We start from the raw sequence: 16,416 nt of genomic DNA on the forward strand, positions 1-16,416 counted from the left end.
TTACCATCATGTGACCATATGAGTCACCATATGAGTGACAGAGAAGAAAACCACAGCCCCAGGTACACCAGAGTAACCCTGTTGGTTTCTAAGCTGGCCTCTATAGAGCAGCCATCTGAAGACACCACAAGTCAAAGCCTGGAAACCACAGCCATGTGATTGATCCCTAAGCTTCCCCTAGCCCTCAGGATCGTGATCAGTTACTTTGATAAAAAGTCTTATCAGGGACTCCCAGAGACACCCTATGAGGGGGAGAGAGAGGAAGCGGGGAAACTCAGTGGAGCGCCTTCTAACCACGAGCCCAAGTTGGCACTGCTTAAAGACATCCAGTCACAGAACCCTGGGGCTACAAGAAAGCCTTAAGACAATCAATGCCCTGTGCAAAGACACTAGTCAGCCAGCTGTCTGCACACATGGTAGCTTTGAATTGGGAATGAGCAGGGCCACACACTTCCAGAGGACCCAGGGAGCCCCTGAGCCCAACCACGGGACAAACTCAAGCTTGAGGTTCCTGGCCTGAGCCCTAACAATCGCACTGAGGACCTAGGGCTGTCCAGCTGTCCTTCTTTCCCAGAGCTTCCAGGACTCAAGCACACATCCAGAGCCACATCCGTCACCCAAGCCCACCTTGAGTCAGGTTGGAGCCTGCCAGACACCAAAATATCATTTCAGATTACCCTGGGCTAACGAAAGGCCCAACATCTTCATTTCCTGTAGGCTAGGGCTTCTCACCCTGCTTCTCAGAACCGTGTGTAAAGCCAGGGTTGAGGGGGTGGAGGGCAGCAAAGGGGGGTGCAGAGCAGCAACAGAACATGCACATGATCAAGGACTGAAGGACTTAACAACTGTCCGAGGCCTCAGGAAAGAAGAAAGTGGGGCTGGGAACGGGGCTCACTGGTAGAACATCTGCCTAAGATGGGGATCCGGGGGTGAGGAGCACCAGGTGGGACACAGAATCAAAAAGACTAAACAACTGGACCACTGAGAAGTTACAGTCTTCCCAGTGCTCCCCACAGGGCCGAACCCAGCTGCTCCCTCAGGCGAGCAGCCCCATGCCTATTCCATGAAGGGGACAGCGTCCGCCCTGAATGGCACAGCCTCACTTTATAAGGCTCCCACTCTCAGCTCCTCCTGCAGTAAGGGTGATAACTTCCACCTCCCACATGCAGACATGCTGAGGGCTGAATCAGGAACAGGCAGAGCCCTCAGAACTAAGCACAACAGCTACGAGAGACCAAATGAGTATAACACAGTTTATCTGCTGTTACCCTCCGCTGGCCTAGGACGCTGCCCACAAAGACCACTGATGACGTCGATAAAGCCATGGCTTCTAAGTAGATTGATTGCAGGCTGACCTCAAACTCGTGATTCTCCAGCCTCGGCCTTCCAAGTACTAGGGTAGCAGGCATGCAGCCTTTTCTTTTAAAATTTGAAGGCACTGGTGTTCTCAAAGTTTAAGATAACGACAAATAATGAGCCCACACCAGAGCAGACTGAAGCCAACTCGACCGCTCCTGTCTCTGTCCCCAACTCTTCCAGAGCGGCAGGGGCCACCACTTCTTCCTCAAATGCAAAACCACGCTCCTTGTCCCACTGTGCTCAGCCTGTCACTAATCCTGTCACGTAACATGTGCTTCCCATGGAGAGAGGGGGAAGTCTTTACAGAAGTAACAACTACTAGGGGCTGAAAGAAAAATCTACCAAGTAAAACAGACAATATCCTGTCAAGAATTAGTGTTTTAACCCCTGGCGGCCCCCATGCCCCCCTTTGGGCTGCAGCCCTATGTAGGAGCTGGCCTCGGGCTGGCTCACCAGAGGACTTTTGGAGGTCTCTTTGTCCTTTTTGTTTTTCTTTTCCTTTTTCTTTTTCTTGTCTTTTTTCTTAATGGCCCCAGGAGCTGACCACTTTTCTCGCTCCTGGATCACCAGCTGCCGGTAACGCTCGTCGCACGGATGGTCCCAGATGGACTGCCCAGTATCAAAGTTGAAGTAGTAAAGGTCACCTGTGATGTTCTGGCTAGAGGTGAGCAGAGTTCAGAAATTAGTGCCTTCTAAGGTCCAGCAATAGTAAAATTCATTTAAAAAGAACAAATATAAACTAACTTACAGCAAAGGATAGTTACTTTTTAAAGATTTGTTTATTTATTATTATGTATACAGTCCTCTGCCTTCATGTATACCTACATGCCAGAAGAGGGCATCAGATCACATTATAGATGGTTATGAGCCATCATGTGGTTGCTGGGGTTTGAACTCAGAACCTTGGAAAGAGCAATCAGTGCTCTTAACCTCTGAGCTATCTCTCCAACCCCAGATAGTTATTTTTACAGTGTGCCAAACATCAAATTTGACACAAGAACAAGCAAATAAGAAATTGAAAAATAAGCTTAGGAAAAATACCCAGAATACAACTTGGAAGATTGTATTTTTTAAAATGAGAAATAAAGACACAAAGACTAAATATGGACATTCACAGCTACCACAGCAGCTTTCTTTTTTCTTTCTTCATTTTATTTATTAACATAAGCAACAAACTTCTCAAAGATTACTCAAGGAAAAGAGATACCTAAAAATAGAGTGATTTTTTAAAAAAAGATTTATTTATTTATTATGTATACAGTGCTCTGCTTGCTTGTACACCTGCACAGAAGAGGGTGACAGATCTCATTACAGATGGGTGTGAGCCATCGTGTGGTTGCTGGGAATTGAACTCAGGACCTTTGGAAGAGCAGCCAGTGCTCTTAGCCTCTGAGCCATCTCTCCAGCCCCTAAACTGATTTTGTTTGTTTATTTGTTTATTTGTTTTGTTTTGTTTTTTGAGACAGGGTTTCTCTGTGTAGCCTTGGCTGTCCTGGACTTACTTCGTAAACCAGGCTGGACTCGAACTCACAGTGATTCTCTTGCCCAGCTTGATTTTTTTTAAAAAATGGGGCTGAAGAGATAGCTCAGTGGTTAAGAGCACTGGCTGCTCTTCCAAGGGACCCGGGTTCGATTTCCAGCACCCACATGGTGGCTCACAACTGTCTGTGACTCTAGTTCCAGAAGATCTGACACCCTTTTCTGATCTCCATATGAAAAAAAAAAAAGTACACATAAAATAAAATTAAAATAAATAAACTACCAAAGCTTACTCACAAAGAATTGACCATGGCTGGGGATTGTAGCTGAAAGCAGAAAGGCCTGGGTTCACACCCCGGTACTGCCTAACCTATCAACATAACATGGAGGCTGGAGAGATGGCGCAGTGGTTAAGAGCATTAGCCACCCTTGCAGAAGATCAGGGCTCAGTTCCCAGCACCCACACGGCAGCTCGCAAGTGCACAGAACTTCAGCTCCAGATTCTTGACACCCTCCTCTGACCTTCTCAGGCAACTGCATTCATGCCATACGTACGGACAAGCAGACATACACACACATATAAAATGTTGTTAATTACGTTTCTCTACATGGTATTCTAGGCACAGTGTTTGAAATAGTACTTCAAACTATAGGCCCAAAGACATTGGAGGGCGGTCCACCTCTCTAATCTCAGTACTCAGGATGTAGGAGTTGGAGATCCAGATTCAAGGTCATCATCTCTTTCAATTTAAAGCCAGCCTAGTTTACAAAGTCAGTCCTGGGCTACATAAAGAGACTCTGTCTCAAAGGATGAAGCAAAGAAAAAGAATTGTTTAAAGCCTGAATACTCATATCTCTGGGGGACAGGGATGAGAAAGGGTCTCACTGTGGGGTTTTGGCTGGGCTGGCACTCCCTATGAAAACCAGGCTTAGCCAGGCATGGTGGCACACGCCTTTAATCCCAGCACTCGGGAGGCAGAGGCAGGTGGATCGATGAGAGTTCAAGGCCAGCCCAGTCTACAAAACAAGTCCAGGACAGCCAAAGCTACACAGAGAAACCCTGTCTCAAGAAACCAAAAAAGGAAAAAGAAAACCAGGCTTGGCTGGCCTCGAACTTACAGCAATCTTCCTGCCTTTGCCTTTTGTTTCTGCTCACTTATCCACACACAGATTCATTTTTATTTTTAGAACTAGATTTTAAGGTTAAAATGTTCTAGGCCCAGATGTTCACAACGGTGAATGCTATCAAATATTTAAAGCAGAAATAACAGAAATCCTTGTCCAATAAAATTGTCCATAAACCTGAAGAGGAAAAAAAAATCTCATTCTACAAGGACAACAATAACATCGCAGAAAACAAGATAAAGACACCATGAGAAAATGATACTATAGACCAGTTTCTCCCATGGACACAGATGCAATAACACTTAATGCAATTTTAGAAGATCAAATCTCATAAAATATAAAAAGGGTCATATATCATGACCAAGTGGAGTTGTCCCGGGAATATGAAATTTGGTTTGACATTTGAAAATCGGGGTCAGGGAGACAGCTCGGCTGGTGAAAGTGCTTACGGCCAAGCCTAAGACCTGAGTTCCCTTCCAGGATCGCACATGGTGGAAGGAGAGAACCAACTCTCACAAAGTGCCCTCTGATCACCGTACTTACAAGTGCTATGGGATGCCCACACCCACAACATAAATAAATAAATAGGTAGGTAGGTAGGTAGGTAGGTAGGTAGAGATAAATAAATATACAAATAAATGCAATTTAAAATGAGTTGATAAAAATATTTGAAAATCAGTCAATAAATGTGATTATCAGAACAGACCAAAAAAGAACATATAATCTTGTGTCTGTAGAAAAGCACTGGGTTGAAGCCATCTGTCCCCTCTCCAGTTCTCAGCCAGCCACAGAAGAAACGCCCCTGCTGAAGGCCGTTTACAAGGGACCCACAGCCAGCAGCCACCGAACGATGAAAACTGGGAGCCCTCGCCCTAAATTCAGGAACAAAGCAAAGACATCCGCCTCTGCTTAATAATACTGAAGGCTCCGGTCACTAGGCAGCAAGACTGGAAAGGAGGAGGCAAAAATACCTTTATTCCTAGGAGACAAGACTCACTTCTGCAGAAAATCCTGCGGAATCTTACAAATAAATAAAGCTACTACGTCTCACATAATTGATTTTAGCAAGGTTGTATAGTGCAAGATCAATATACAGAAACCAATTTTACTTCTCTATAAAAGCAACAAACAATTGGAGACTGAAAATACAGCACTTTCAAAAGCATCAAATATGAACTACTTAGGGATAAATCCGATAAAGTGAGGCAAGACATGTACACAAAAGCTATTAAACATGTCTTAGAGATATTAAAGGAAACCTAAATAAATGGAAACAGACGGTGTTCATAGGCTGGAAGACTCAATATCATTTAAGATACCTATTCTCCCCAAATTGGTTTCTGTGCAGTCCTAATCCGAACAGTAAGGTGACATGATAATGTTTAAATTCACATGGAAATGCAAAGAACTCAGAATGAGACTTTGAAAACGGGAAGAAGAGGCTGGAGAGGTGGCTCAGCATTATGAGCACCGGCGCCTTTTCAGGGACCCAGGTTCAATTCCCAGCATCCACGTGGTGGCTCATACCCATCTGTAACTCTAGACCTAAGGGATCCAAGTCCCTCTTCTGGCTCCTCAGGCACCAAATGAGCATGTGGTACACAGATATAGACACCTGCTCAATATCCATAAATATTAAGTAACTAATAACAAAAAGAAAATGGGAACAAGATTGGAACGCCTGCCCTGAAAGATTTTAAGACTTATTATAAAGCTGTGTGACCGGGAAAGAACGGCACAAAACATATGATTACACCAATGGCAGAGAGCAGGGAATACAGAAACTCTTTTTTTTTTTTTAACGTCTATCGGTGTTTTGTCTGCATGTGGGCGCCCCTGGTGCTCTTGGAGGGAACAAAGAACCCCCTGGAACTAGCGTTAGAGACCGCTGTGAGCCACCATGTGGGTGCTGGGAATCAACCCTGAGTCCTCTGCAGAGCTCTTAACCGCCTAGCCATCTCTCCAGCCCCAGAAACAGACTCTCCCGTCCCAAAAACATTTAAATGTTCTTTAGTGTAAGAGGGTTTTGTTTGCTTGTTTGGTGGGTTTTTTTTTTTTTTGTTTTTGTTTTTGTTTTTCGAGACAGGGTCTCTCTGTAGCCTTGGCTGTCCTGGACTCACTTTGTAGACCAGGCTGGCCTCAAACTTACAGTGATCCGCCCACCTCTGCCTCCTGAGTGCTGGGATTAAAGGCGTGCGCCACCACGCTTGTTTGTTTTAGAATGTGGTACACCTAGGACGTGGAGAGGTGGAGCAGTAGTTGAGAGCACTGTCTGAGTTCAGTTCCCAGCAACCACATGGGGGTCTGATGCCCTCTTCTGGCATGGAGGTGTACATGCAGATAGAGCATTCATATGTGTGTGTGTGTGTGTGTGTGTGTGTGTGTGTGTGTGTGTGTGTGTATGTGTGTGTATATATATAATCTTTAGAATATGGTACACCTGAAGCAGGGAGGACACAGTTCAGTTATAGAGTGCTTAGGTAGCATGCACAGGGCTCTTTTTTCCAGCCCATTAACACAGACAGACAGACACACACACACACACACAAACAGCATGTCTAATTTGGGAAAGTACATAACTGATAAAATAAAAAGTAAGGTAGTGTGATGATTTGTAGGCATAAGGTTATTGGGTAATTTGAATGCTGATTTCTGTTACCTCCCACCCCATGATCCGGTTGCAACCCTTATTCTGAGAATCTCCTGTCTCAATGTTATGTAAACACTGCTCCCCAGTTGTCCACTGTGGACGTGCAGGAAGCTGAGGAAGGAGGACCACAGGTTCACAGCCAGCCGAGGCTACACAGTGAAACCTTGCCTTAAAAACAACAAACCAACAAACAAAAACAGGAAGCTGGTGTAGTGGTGCACACCTATAATCCCAGCACATGCAAGAGGATCAGGGGTTCCCGGGCATGCTCAGCTAGCTACACTGTAAGGTGAAGGCCAACCTGAGGCCCATGAGACCTTACTGAAGAAGAAGAGAGAGAGAGAGACTTACATAATATAGTGATACAGAACAGCAACGCATATAATGTAACAGTTATGATCACAACAATAAAGCCACGCGTGTGCGTGCGTGCATGTGTGTGTGTGTATGTGTGTATGTTAAAAGTTCTAGAAGAAATTAACCAACTGAAGAGAATTACCTTTGAGAAAGAGAATGGGGTAAAAGGTGATGCATACAAATAACTTTTAATGGCTTCTGTTATTTTAGAAAGTGAAAAATAACTCATGCTCTCCCTATAGGACAAGAGAGTGCCAGCCACACCAGCAGGTACCCGATGGCAGCTGGCACACAGCTGGCCTAGCGCAGCCAGTTCCCCACCCTCCGTCAGAAAGGGCACTGGTGCGAAACAGAACACACTGTCTTCCACACACAAGCTTATTCTCGGCACCGGGAATACTGTCGGAAGCGAGAACAGGTTTCCTAGAAAAAGATGTGAAACTGGAGCTGGTCCAAGGAGAGGCAGCTAAAAGATCAACAGAACGAGGAGCCTGTTGCGTGAGGAAAGCTGAAAAGAGCCTGTGCCTTCCGCTGAGGAGACTAAGGTGGGTAAGTGCAGCCATTTTAAAGTTCAGTCAACTCATTAAATGGCTTGGGTATGAAAGGGACAATCACCAAATGCACCTTCCCAGCTGAGACAGGGCCCCTAGGATACCCTGGGACTGGATCAGAATAAACTGGAAACCCTACCCTGGGGCAAGATATAAACTCAGGGTCACGGCTTCAGGAAGACAACTCGGAAAAGGCCCTGCACCCATAGCGAGAGAGGAAGTGAAGAGAGGACGAAGCAGACACGCAGCAGTGAACAGTGTCACTGTGAGTGGGGATAACGGCGTCCTCGGGAGTAGGATGATGCTGGTGGCAGTGACAGTGGCTTACTTCGGCTTCCCCTCCTGGGGCACTGTTTTCTCACTGTAAACCTCTGCTTCTCGGAGATCACCTGAATGAGTTCTCTCACGATCTAGACGGCTTTGAGGGAATTTAGAAATGTCTATCGCCCCATGAATGTGAAGCCAGGCAAGAAGAGGTTACACAAGAGCCGGCTCAGTGGGTAAATGCATAAGCCTAGCAGCTGGAGCTCAAGCCGTGGAGCCCATGTAGAGGTGGACGGAGAAGGCCAACGCCACCAAGCTGTGCTCTGACTTCCACACTGTGGCACGCTTACCCACGCATACACATACGCACAATAATGATTTAAAGAAGGAAAGATTGCACAACACAGATTCAAGGGTGGCCGAACCAAGGATGGTTGCCGATGGAGACGGAAATCTTTTGCCAAACCAGTGTGGCCTCACTACAAACTCTCTTGGCCTCAGCATCTATTTTAGACATAGTGAGGAGATACAGATCTTTTTCTGTGCATGTGCATCCTCATATGCGTACTGATTCACATGTGTGCACGTGCATGTGGTGGCCAGAGGACAAATGCAGGCATTGTTACTTAAGAGCCATCTACGTTGGTTTTGAGACAGAGTCTCTCACTAGCCCAGAGCTCACCAAGTAGGCTAGACTAGCTGTTTAGCAAGCCCTAGGAATAAGCCTGTCTCTACTTCCTACGCTGAACTTACAAGCAAGTGCCACCATACTTGGCTTTTTAAAAAGGCATGAATTCTAAAACAAAACAAAACAAAACAAAACAAAAAGCATGAGTTCTAGGGACCAAACTCAGGACCTCATGCTTGTAAAGCAAGCACTTCGCAGACTGGGCCATCTCCCCCAAACCCACATCTAACACTTTTAACATTCTTCCAGTGTGCAAGGACCAACAAAGACTCCTCCTCAGTGTCATAGGCCCAAGCTAGGGTGGCAGTTCTGTGGTCTAGAGGCACATTCTCATCCTACTTATGCCAAAGACTTTCAAGTCAGCTGACTCAGTTCTGAAACAAGAGGTAACCTGCAGAGAAATAATAATAGTTTTGCCCCTTAGCATTAAAACCAATCAACAAGGTGTGGGAAAATGGCTCAAGTAAAGTGCCTGTCATGTAAACCTTAAAAAAAAAAAAAAGAAAGAAAGAGTCTCCACAGTAGAGTGGAGAGTGGGATATGACTTTCTCATGTACTCTGGTGCCTTACATTTGACCATGTCCCTGGAGGGGGAGACCTCGTGGCACTCAGAGGAAGGACAGCAGGTTACCAAGAGGAGACTTGATACCCTATAAGCATATACAGGGGGAGGTAATCCCCCTCAGGAACAGTCATAGGGGAGGGGAATAAGGGGAAAAGAGGAGGGAGGGAAGAATGGGAGGATACAAGGGATGGGATAACCATTGAGATGTAACAAGAATAAATTAATAAAAAAATAAAAAAATAAAAAAAAAAATAAAAAATAAAAAAAAAGAAAGAGCGAGCCAGGGAGCTGGAGAGATGACCCAGTGATTAAAATTGTGTACTCCTTTGGCAAAGGACCTGATTTTTAGTACCCAGCACCTACATCAGACAGCTTACAACCTCCTGCAAATCCAGCTCCAGAGAATCCAGTGCCCTCTTCTGGCATTTATGGGCAACTGCACTCACATGAACATACCCACACACATACACATAATTGATGTCCTAGTTAGGGTTACTATTGCTATGATGAAACACCAAGACCAAAAGCAACTTGAGGAAAAAGGGGTTTATTTGCCTCATGCTTCCACACTGTAGTCCATCACTGAAGTCAAAACAGGAACCCAAGCAGAGCAGGAACCTGGAGGCAGGAACTGATGCAGAGGCCATGGAGAAGTATTGCTTACTGTCTTGTTCCTTATGGCTTGCTCAGCCTGCTATAAGAAAATAGAACCCAAGCCAGGCCTGGTGGCACATGCTTTTAATCCCAGCACTGGGGAGGAAGAGGCAGGGGGAACCTCTGTGAGTTCAAGGCCAGCTTGGTCTACAAAGCAAGTCTAGAACATCCAAGGCTATAACAAGAAACCCTATCTTGAAAACCAAAAAAAGAAAGAAGGAAGGAAAGGAAAGGAAATAGAACCCAGAACCACCAGTCTGAAGTGGCATCACCAACAATGGACTGGGTCCTCCCCCATCAACAGCTAATTAAGAAAATGTCCTACAGGTTTGCCTAGAGACCTATCTTAAGAAGGCATTTTCTCCATTTGGGGGGTGGGGGGTGGTGCGCGGAGGCTAGAGAGATGACTCAACAGTTAAAGGCACTTGCTGCTCAAAGTCTATTTCCCTACATCCATATGACTACAATTCTAAGGAATCTAATTTCTTCTGGCTTCTGCATGTACCAAGCACATACATGGTGCATACACATATATGCAGAGAAACATTTGTATGCTTAAAAAAATAAGATGGGCATAGCAGTCTATATCTGATCTACACATACAGACACATGCATAAACCCACATAGACACACACAGCACTACATTCCAGAGCCAGGTCCCTCTGCCTCTGACAGGCCGAGTTAGTGGGCCACTGCAATGCCTTACCATGGTTTCCAGCCCTTGGGCAACGGAGCTTCGATACCCTCCCTTGCCAGCCACATCAGTTCTGGTTCCTTGATGGGGTCAATACCAATCACTCTGGCAAAGTCCAGGATTTCTGCAAGAGAGAAGGAAAGGGCGGAGGGTGGTGGGTGAGAGGGAGAAGGGCAGGGAGGGGTGAAAAGAAGCAAAACTCAAACAATTCTTCTCTGGATTTTCCTTTACATTTCAAGTTTTCTTCAATGATAAAATATGATTTCTCTAAACATAAACAATAAATATATAGAACAAAACCTGGATGTGTCAGTACAAACCCATAATCCCAGCACTTGGGAAGTAGAGGCAGGAGAATCAAGAGTTCAAAGTCATCTTCAGCCCCCCCAGTGAGTTCGAGGCTGGCTGGGCACCTTGAGACCATCTAAAAGGCTAAACAAACAAACACACAAACAAAAGGGTTTCCTTACATCACAATTTATAAGTGCCATCTGTATCAAGCCCGGCTACCTCCAAACTCCCACAAATATAATCTGAAGCCACATTTAACAAAGGGAGAGAGTAATGAAACCAAGACTTCACAGTGGGGAGGCCTCAGGAAAGACCCGAAGCCACAGCCGGAACCATCCAGGATGAGGGCGGCCTTAGCAGAAGATAAACACCAGAAAGATTTACAGGAGCCGGGCACTGATGCACTTGGCCCTCAAGCCTCAAGTGAGTTCCATCAACTACAGATGACTGGGCTCTTTAAGGACCTTGCAAACACACAGAACATAAAATGATTGTGTGTGTAATGATGGTGGCTGCAGCAGACAGGAGGCGGCACCCGGCTCTCTGAGGGAAGGTACCCAGCTGAGATAGTAGATGATACTCGGGTGGCTCTCTTCCCCATCTGGTGAACCCCCTTTCCAAAAGGCGGCTGTCTCATACTCAACTGTACTATTTGGGCTTTGCTTCTGCTCTGCTTTCAGAATTAAACAGTTAGGAGAGCCTTTTGCCAGATCCGGAAGACAGAGGAGACTTCTACGCTATGCTAAGAGCAATCACATCCCTGGGGACGAAAAGGACATGTGATGCATCCATTGGAACATGTCACTTGTGGCCAGGGGAATAATGAAATAAATACCCAGGGTTGAGTCTAGTCCAGGCTATCGTCAATGTGTCACATCCATGGAGAGAGAGGGGGTGACATACCTGGAAACTAGGAAATAACACTTTTTCTAAAGGACCAGCTGGCATTTAACTAGCCAGGGAATGACTTACTGAATAGCTTCGCCTTGTTTAGCTCTTTGAGACAGGGTCAATTAGAATGTTCTGTGTGGCTCAGGCTAAGCCCTCTATGCCACCAAGCACAGCTTCACAATGACTGCCTCCTATGAACCAGTTACTCTGTGCCATGAAAAAAGGAGAGACTGCTGGGCAGTTGTGGTACATGCCTGTACACCCCCACCTCCACACCCCTCACCCCTTACACACACACACACACACACACACACACACACACACACACACACACACACACGGCTTAAGCTACAAATTGAGATTCTGCCTTTAAAAAAAAAAAAAAGACTTGAAGTCAGTCGGCAAGATGGCTCGGCAGGTAAGGACATTTATTTGTAGCCAAGCCTAATACCAGAGTCTCATCCTGTAGGCCACTGGTGGAAGGAGAGAATTGACTCTTACAAGCTGTCCCCTGACCTTCACACGCATGCTGTACATACACACATACGGTAAACAAGTGTAAAAGCAAAGAAAAATTAAAGCCATTGAAGAATAGCACAAAAAGGGGGCGTGGACACGGATATGACATTCTTGGAAGGGGGACTTCACAAACATGACAGTCCCCTCTGAATCAATCCAGTATCCATCACCATACTCCCAGGTACCAACAGTCCTCCCAAACACTGACAGATAATTCTAATGTCATAGGCGATCAAACATAGAAGATGGCCAAGCGAACTGGAAAAACTGTAACAAGGATGTTTTAGCCATACTCGGTATTAGAATCTGATAGTGCCTCAGTAGTTCTGAGTATGATGCTCACATGTGACTAGACAGTCCAGTGGAAGAGATGAGACAGGCCCAGGCCAGCAGGGAGATGAGCTATCCCATTAACCGTGTAGGAACCAAACTAGAACACGAGAGCAATCGGATCTCCTTTTGGTGGGGTGGAGAAGGCTTTTCTAACCGTGATACACGCATTACTCAGAGGCCAGTCACCAACAGACTGATAGACAGCAGAAAAATTACAAAATATAGGCTGGAGGACGGCTCAGTGCTTTAAGAGCACTAGCTGCTCTTCCAGAAAACCCAGGATCAGTTCCCAGCACCCACCTGGTAGATCACAACTGTCTGTAACTCCAGTTTGCGGGGATCTAGCACCCTCTTCTGGCTTCTATGGGCACCTGACACACACATGGTACACAGACACACATGGGGACTGAGAATACAGCTCGGTGGTAGAGAGTGTCCTGAGTGTCTGGGTTCGATCTCTAAAGCCAAAGAACGAACAATAAAAGCACAGCCAGGCTGGGCGTGGTGGCACATGCCTTTAATCCCAGCATTTGCCCAGCAGAGGCAGGTGGATCTCTGAGTGTCAAGGCAGCCTGGTCTACAGAGCGAGTTCCAGGACAACCAGGGCCGCACAGAGAAACTATGTCCCAGAAAAAAAAAAAAAAGCACAGCTGGGTGGTACTCGTGTATATAATCCCAGGACTTGGGAGTCTGAGGCAGGAGGACTGCTATAAATTGGATCTCAAAAAAATAAATTGGGAGTTAGGCAAAGTGGTACACACCTATAATCCCAGAACTCAGGGAGGCAGAGGCAAGCAGATCTCTGTGAGTTCAAGGCTACCCTCGTGTACAAAGCAAGTCCAGGACAGCCAAGGCTACACAGAGAAACCCTGTGGAGGGGAGTCAGAGGGCGAGGGGGATGGAGGGGAGGGGGTGGGGGGAGTGGGAGTGGGAGGAGTGGGGACAGCAGGCTAGTTCAGCAGGTAAAGTGCTTGCCACCAATCCTGAAGACCTGAGAGTAAATCCTGTAATCCACACAGTGGAAGGAAAGAGCCACTCCCACCAACTGTCCTCCAACCTCCGCATGTGGGCTCTGAAGTGCATGGCATGCCACACTCCAGGACACGGATGTTTAAAACTAATTAGCAAATAAACATAGAGGATACACACAAATGTAAAACTTCTCCATGGCAACCTGCGAACACACTGGGCTATAAACAAATGTTAGGGTCTTTAGTGGGACGGCAGACTCCCAAGGGGCCTGGGTTCATACCCCTCCTCACCAGATCCACAGGCTACCTGTGCTAGGGGCCTGACTGTGTCCGGGTCCACAACTCTTCAGAGCGTCAAAGCAAACTTCAGCCCATGAACACAACAAAGCACAGAGAGTAAATCCCAGCTGTACCCCTCAGCAGTATGGAGCTACAGGGACTCCCTTAACCTTTCTGACACAGGGGGAAGGCGGGACAAGAATATGACCTGACTCAAGGAGTCACTGTAGGTTGCTTTTTTGGTGGGGGAGGAGGCTTTGGGGTTTTTTTTTTTTAACTTATTTTTATTTTATGTGCATTGGTGTTTTGCCTGCATACATGCCTCTGTGAGAGTGCTGGATTTACAGACAGTTGTGAGCTACCATGGGGTTGCTGGAAACTGAACTCAGGTCCTTTGGAAGAACAGCCAGTGCTCTTGACTGCTGAGCCATCTCGCCAACTCTGCTTTTTTTTGGAGTTTGTTTTGGTTGCTTGAGATAGGGTCCTTGAGATAGGCTGGCCAGGACTCAGATCTGCCTCTGCCTCCCACGTACTGGGGTTAAAGGTAAAGACATACACCACCAGACTCAGCTTACTGTGCAGTTTGAAAGCAAGATAAAAACCAAGTGTGGTAGCTCACACCTTTAATCCCAGCACTAGGGAGGCAGAGGCAGGCAGATCACTGTGAGTTTGAGGCCAGCCTGGTCCACAAAGTGAGTGTAGGACAGCCATGGCTACACAGAGAAACCCTGTCTCAAGAAAAAAAAGAAAAAGAAAGAAAGAAAAAGGGAGATAAATACAAAGTCTTTAAAACAGAGACTAGAACAAAGTAAATAAATAGTGCTTCTTTTTTTCTTTTTGTTTTGTTGTAAGAAAGGACCTTAAACTCACAGCCTAGTGACATGACAGTGAACTCAAATCCTCTCTTGTTGCCCCCTCCCCCACCCACTTCTGAGAGCTGTACCACCACACCTGGGTTTATGAGCCGCTAGCACTGAACCCCAGGCTCCATGGTACTAAACAAGGAAGCTACCAACTGAGCCACAACCTTGTTATTTTTTGTTGTTGTTACTGAGACTGTGTAGCTCAGGCTAGCCTCAAACTCATTTAGTAGCCCCGGCCTTGAACTTGTAGCAATCCTGCTGCCTCAGACTGAGTGGGCCAGCCTTAGTTTGTCGGATTTACATATCATATTTCACAACATCCCCTATACTACTACTATCTCATTTAAAACCGATCTGACCTCGAGGGTCAGCAAACATTTTCTTTCTTTCCTTTTTTTTTTTTTTTTTTTGAGACAGGGTTTCTCTGTATAACAGCCTTGGCTGTCCTGAACTCTATTTGTAAACCAGGCTGGCCTCAAACTCACAGAGATCCACCTGCCTCTGTATCCTGAGTGCTGAAATTAAAGGCATGCGCTACCACACCCAGCTGTCCAAGCAAACATTTTCTTTTTTCTTTTTTTTTTTTTTCTTTCTTTCTTTTTTGTTTGTTTGCTTGCTTGCTTGCTTGTTTGTTTTTTCAAGACAGGGTTTTTCTGTAAAATAGCCCTGGCTGTCATGGAACTCTCTTTGTAGACCAGGCTGGCCTCAAAAATCACAGAGATCTGCCAGCCTCTGCCTCGAGAACTGGGCAAACATTTTCTATAAAAGGTCAGATAGGCTTTGAAGGTTATAAATCTGTCACATTTATTTGATACTGTTATCATAGCATGAAGACTACCACAGATGACACAGAAATAAACATGGCTGTCTTCCAATAAAATTTGACAAAAACAGGCAAGGTGCCAACTTGGACCCAAAGGCTAGTTTGCTCACCTCTGATCAAACCCAAATATACTGAACAGCCCTGTCTGTGCATGGACCAAACTATATTTGAAGAGCAAAAGCAAATCATGGGGGCTGAGCTCAGTGGTTAAGAGCACTGGCTGCTCTCAAGGACCCAGGTTCAATCCCAGCACCGACATGGTGGCTCACATGAATGGAACTCCAGTTCTAGAAGATTCAATGCCCTCTTCCAGCCTCCTCAGGCAAGACACACATGTGGTTAACAGATATGCATACAGGCAAAACACCGCACACATAAAATACTGTTTAAAAAGAACCATTGGGGGGAAAAAAAAACCATTGCAATCACCAGCTTCTTACCTTGCTCACTGGGAACGTAGGTCTCATCAGAATCTTCCTCCAGAACCAGCTGGTCACCTAAGAGGATGGGCCGTCTAGCCATGCCGAGGTCTGGCGTTAACTATCTAGATCCCAGAGACCCTATCTGAAGAGAAAATCAGTGAGCTGGCTGAAAGGGAGAGTTGAGCTGGGTCACAGAGCACCTGGGTCATAGCAGACCCTGCCAACCCATGTGGCTAAGGACTCTGCCTGCAGCTCAGCACTTCCCAGGCTCCGTGCCCGCGTAATTCCCTGACATGCTCCCCGCCCGGTAATTCCCTGACATGCTCCCCGGTCAGGGTTTTAGAACACACATTGCTCCACAAGACATCCTCAAACCTGGCTCTCTAAAGTAGTTCGGTAGTTAAAAGCACTCCCAGCACCCACATGGTGGCTCACAACCTTCTGTAAGTCCAGTCCCAGGGTGACACCATTTCCTGGCCTCTGTCTACATCAGGGACCCACGTGGGTGCCTACACCTAAGTGCAGGCAAACCCGATAAAATCAAACTAAATAAACCTTCAAAGAGGTTGGCTTTGTATCCCTCCCCAAACAGGAGACGATCCTAAAGTGCAGTGTATACTTCAGTCAGAAAACGCCAG

General features: G+C 46.1%; 1 protein-coding gene across 8 annotated transcripts in view; it reads right to left on the bottom strand.

Annotated features, from left to right (window-relative positions):
• CEP164 (centrosomal protein 164) overlaps window positions 1-16,416 on the bottom strand; it is an 81,028-nt gene that overhangs the window by 60,020 nt on the left and 4,592 nt on the right. For 6 of the 8 annotated variants that reach the window (XM_084782630.1, XM_084782635.1, XM_084782633.1 and 3 more), the window contains 3 exons: window positions 15,797-15,920; window positions 10,399-10,510; window positions 1,813-2,017 (listed from right to left, as the gene is read on the bottom strand). In XM_084782630.1, coding sequence (XP_084638756.1) covers window positions 1,813-2,017; window positions 10,399-10,510; window positions 15,797-15,878 — 399 coding nt within the window. In that variant the 5' untranslated portion in view covers window positions 15,879-15,920. The remainder of the gene's footprint in view (window positions 1-1,812; window positions 2,018-10,398; window positions 10,511-15,796; window positions 15,921-16,416) is intronic. The other 2 variants (XM_084782631.1, XM_084782629.1) reach the window with 1 other exon arrangement.

The sequence above is a fragment of the Acomys minous genome (assembly GCF_964271855.1).
Source record: "Acomys minous genome assembly, chromosome: 5".
In the NCBI taxonomy this organism is placed as follows: domain Eukaryota; kingdom Metazoa; phylum Chordata; class Mammalia; order Rodentia; family Muridae; genus Acomys; species Acomys minous.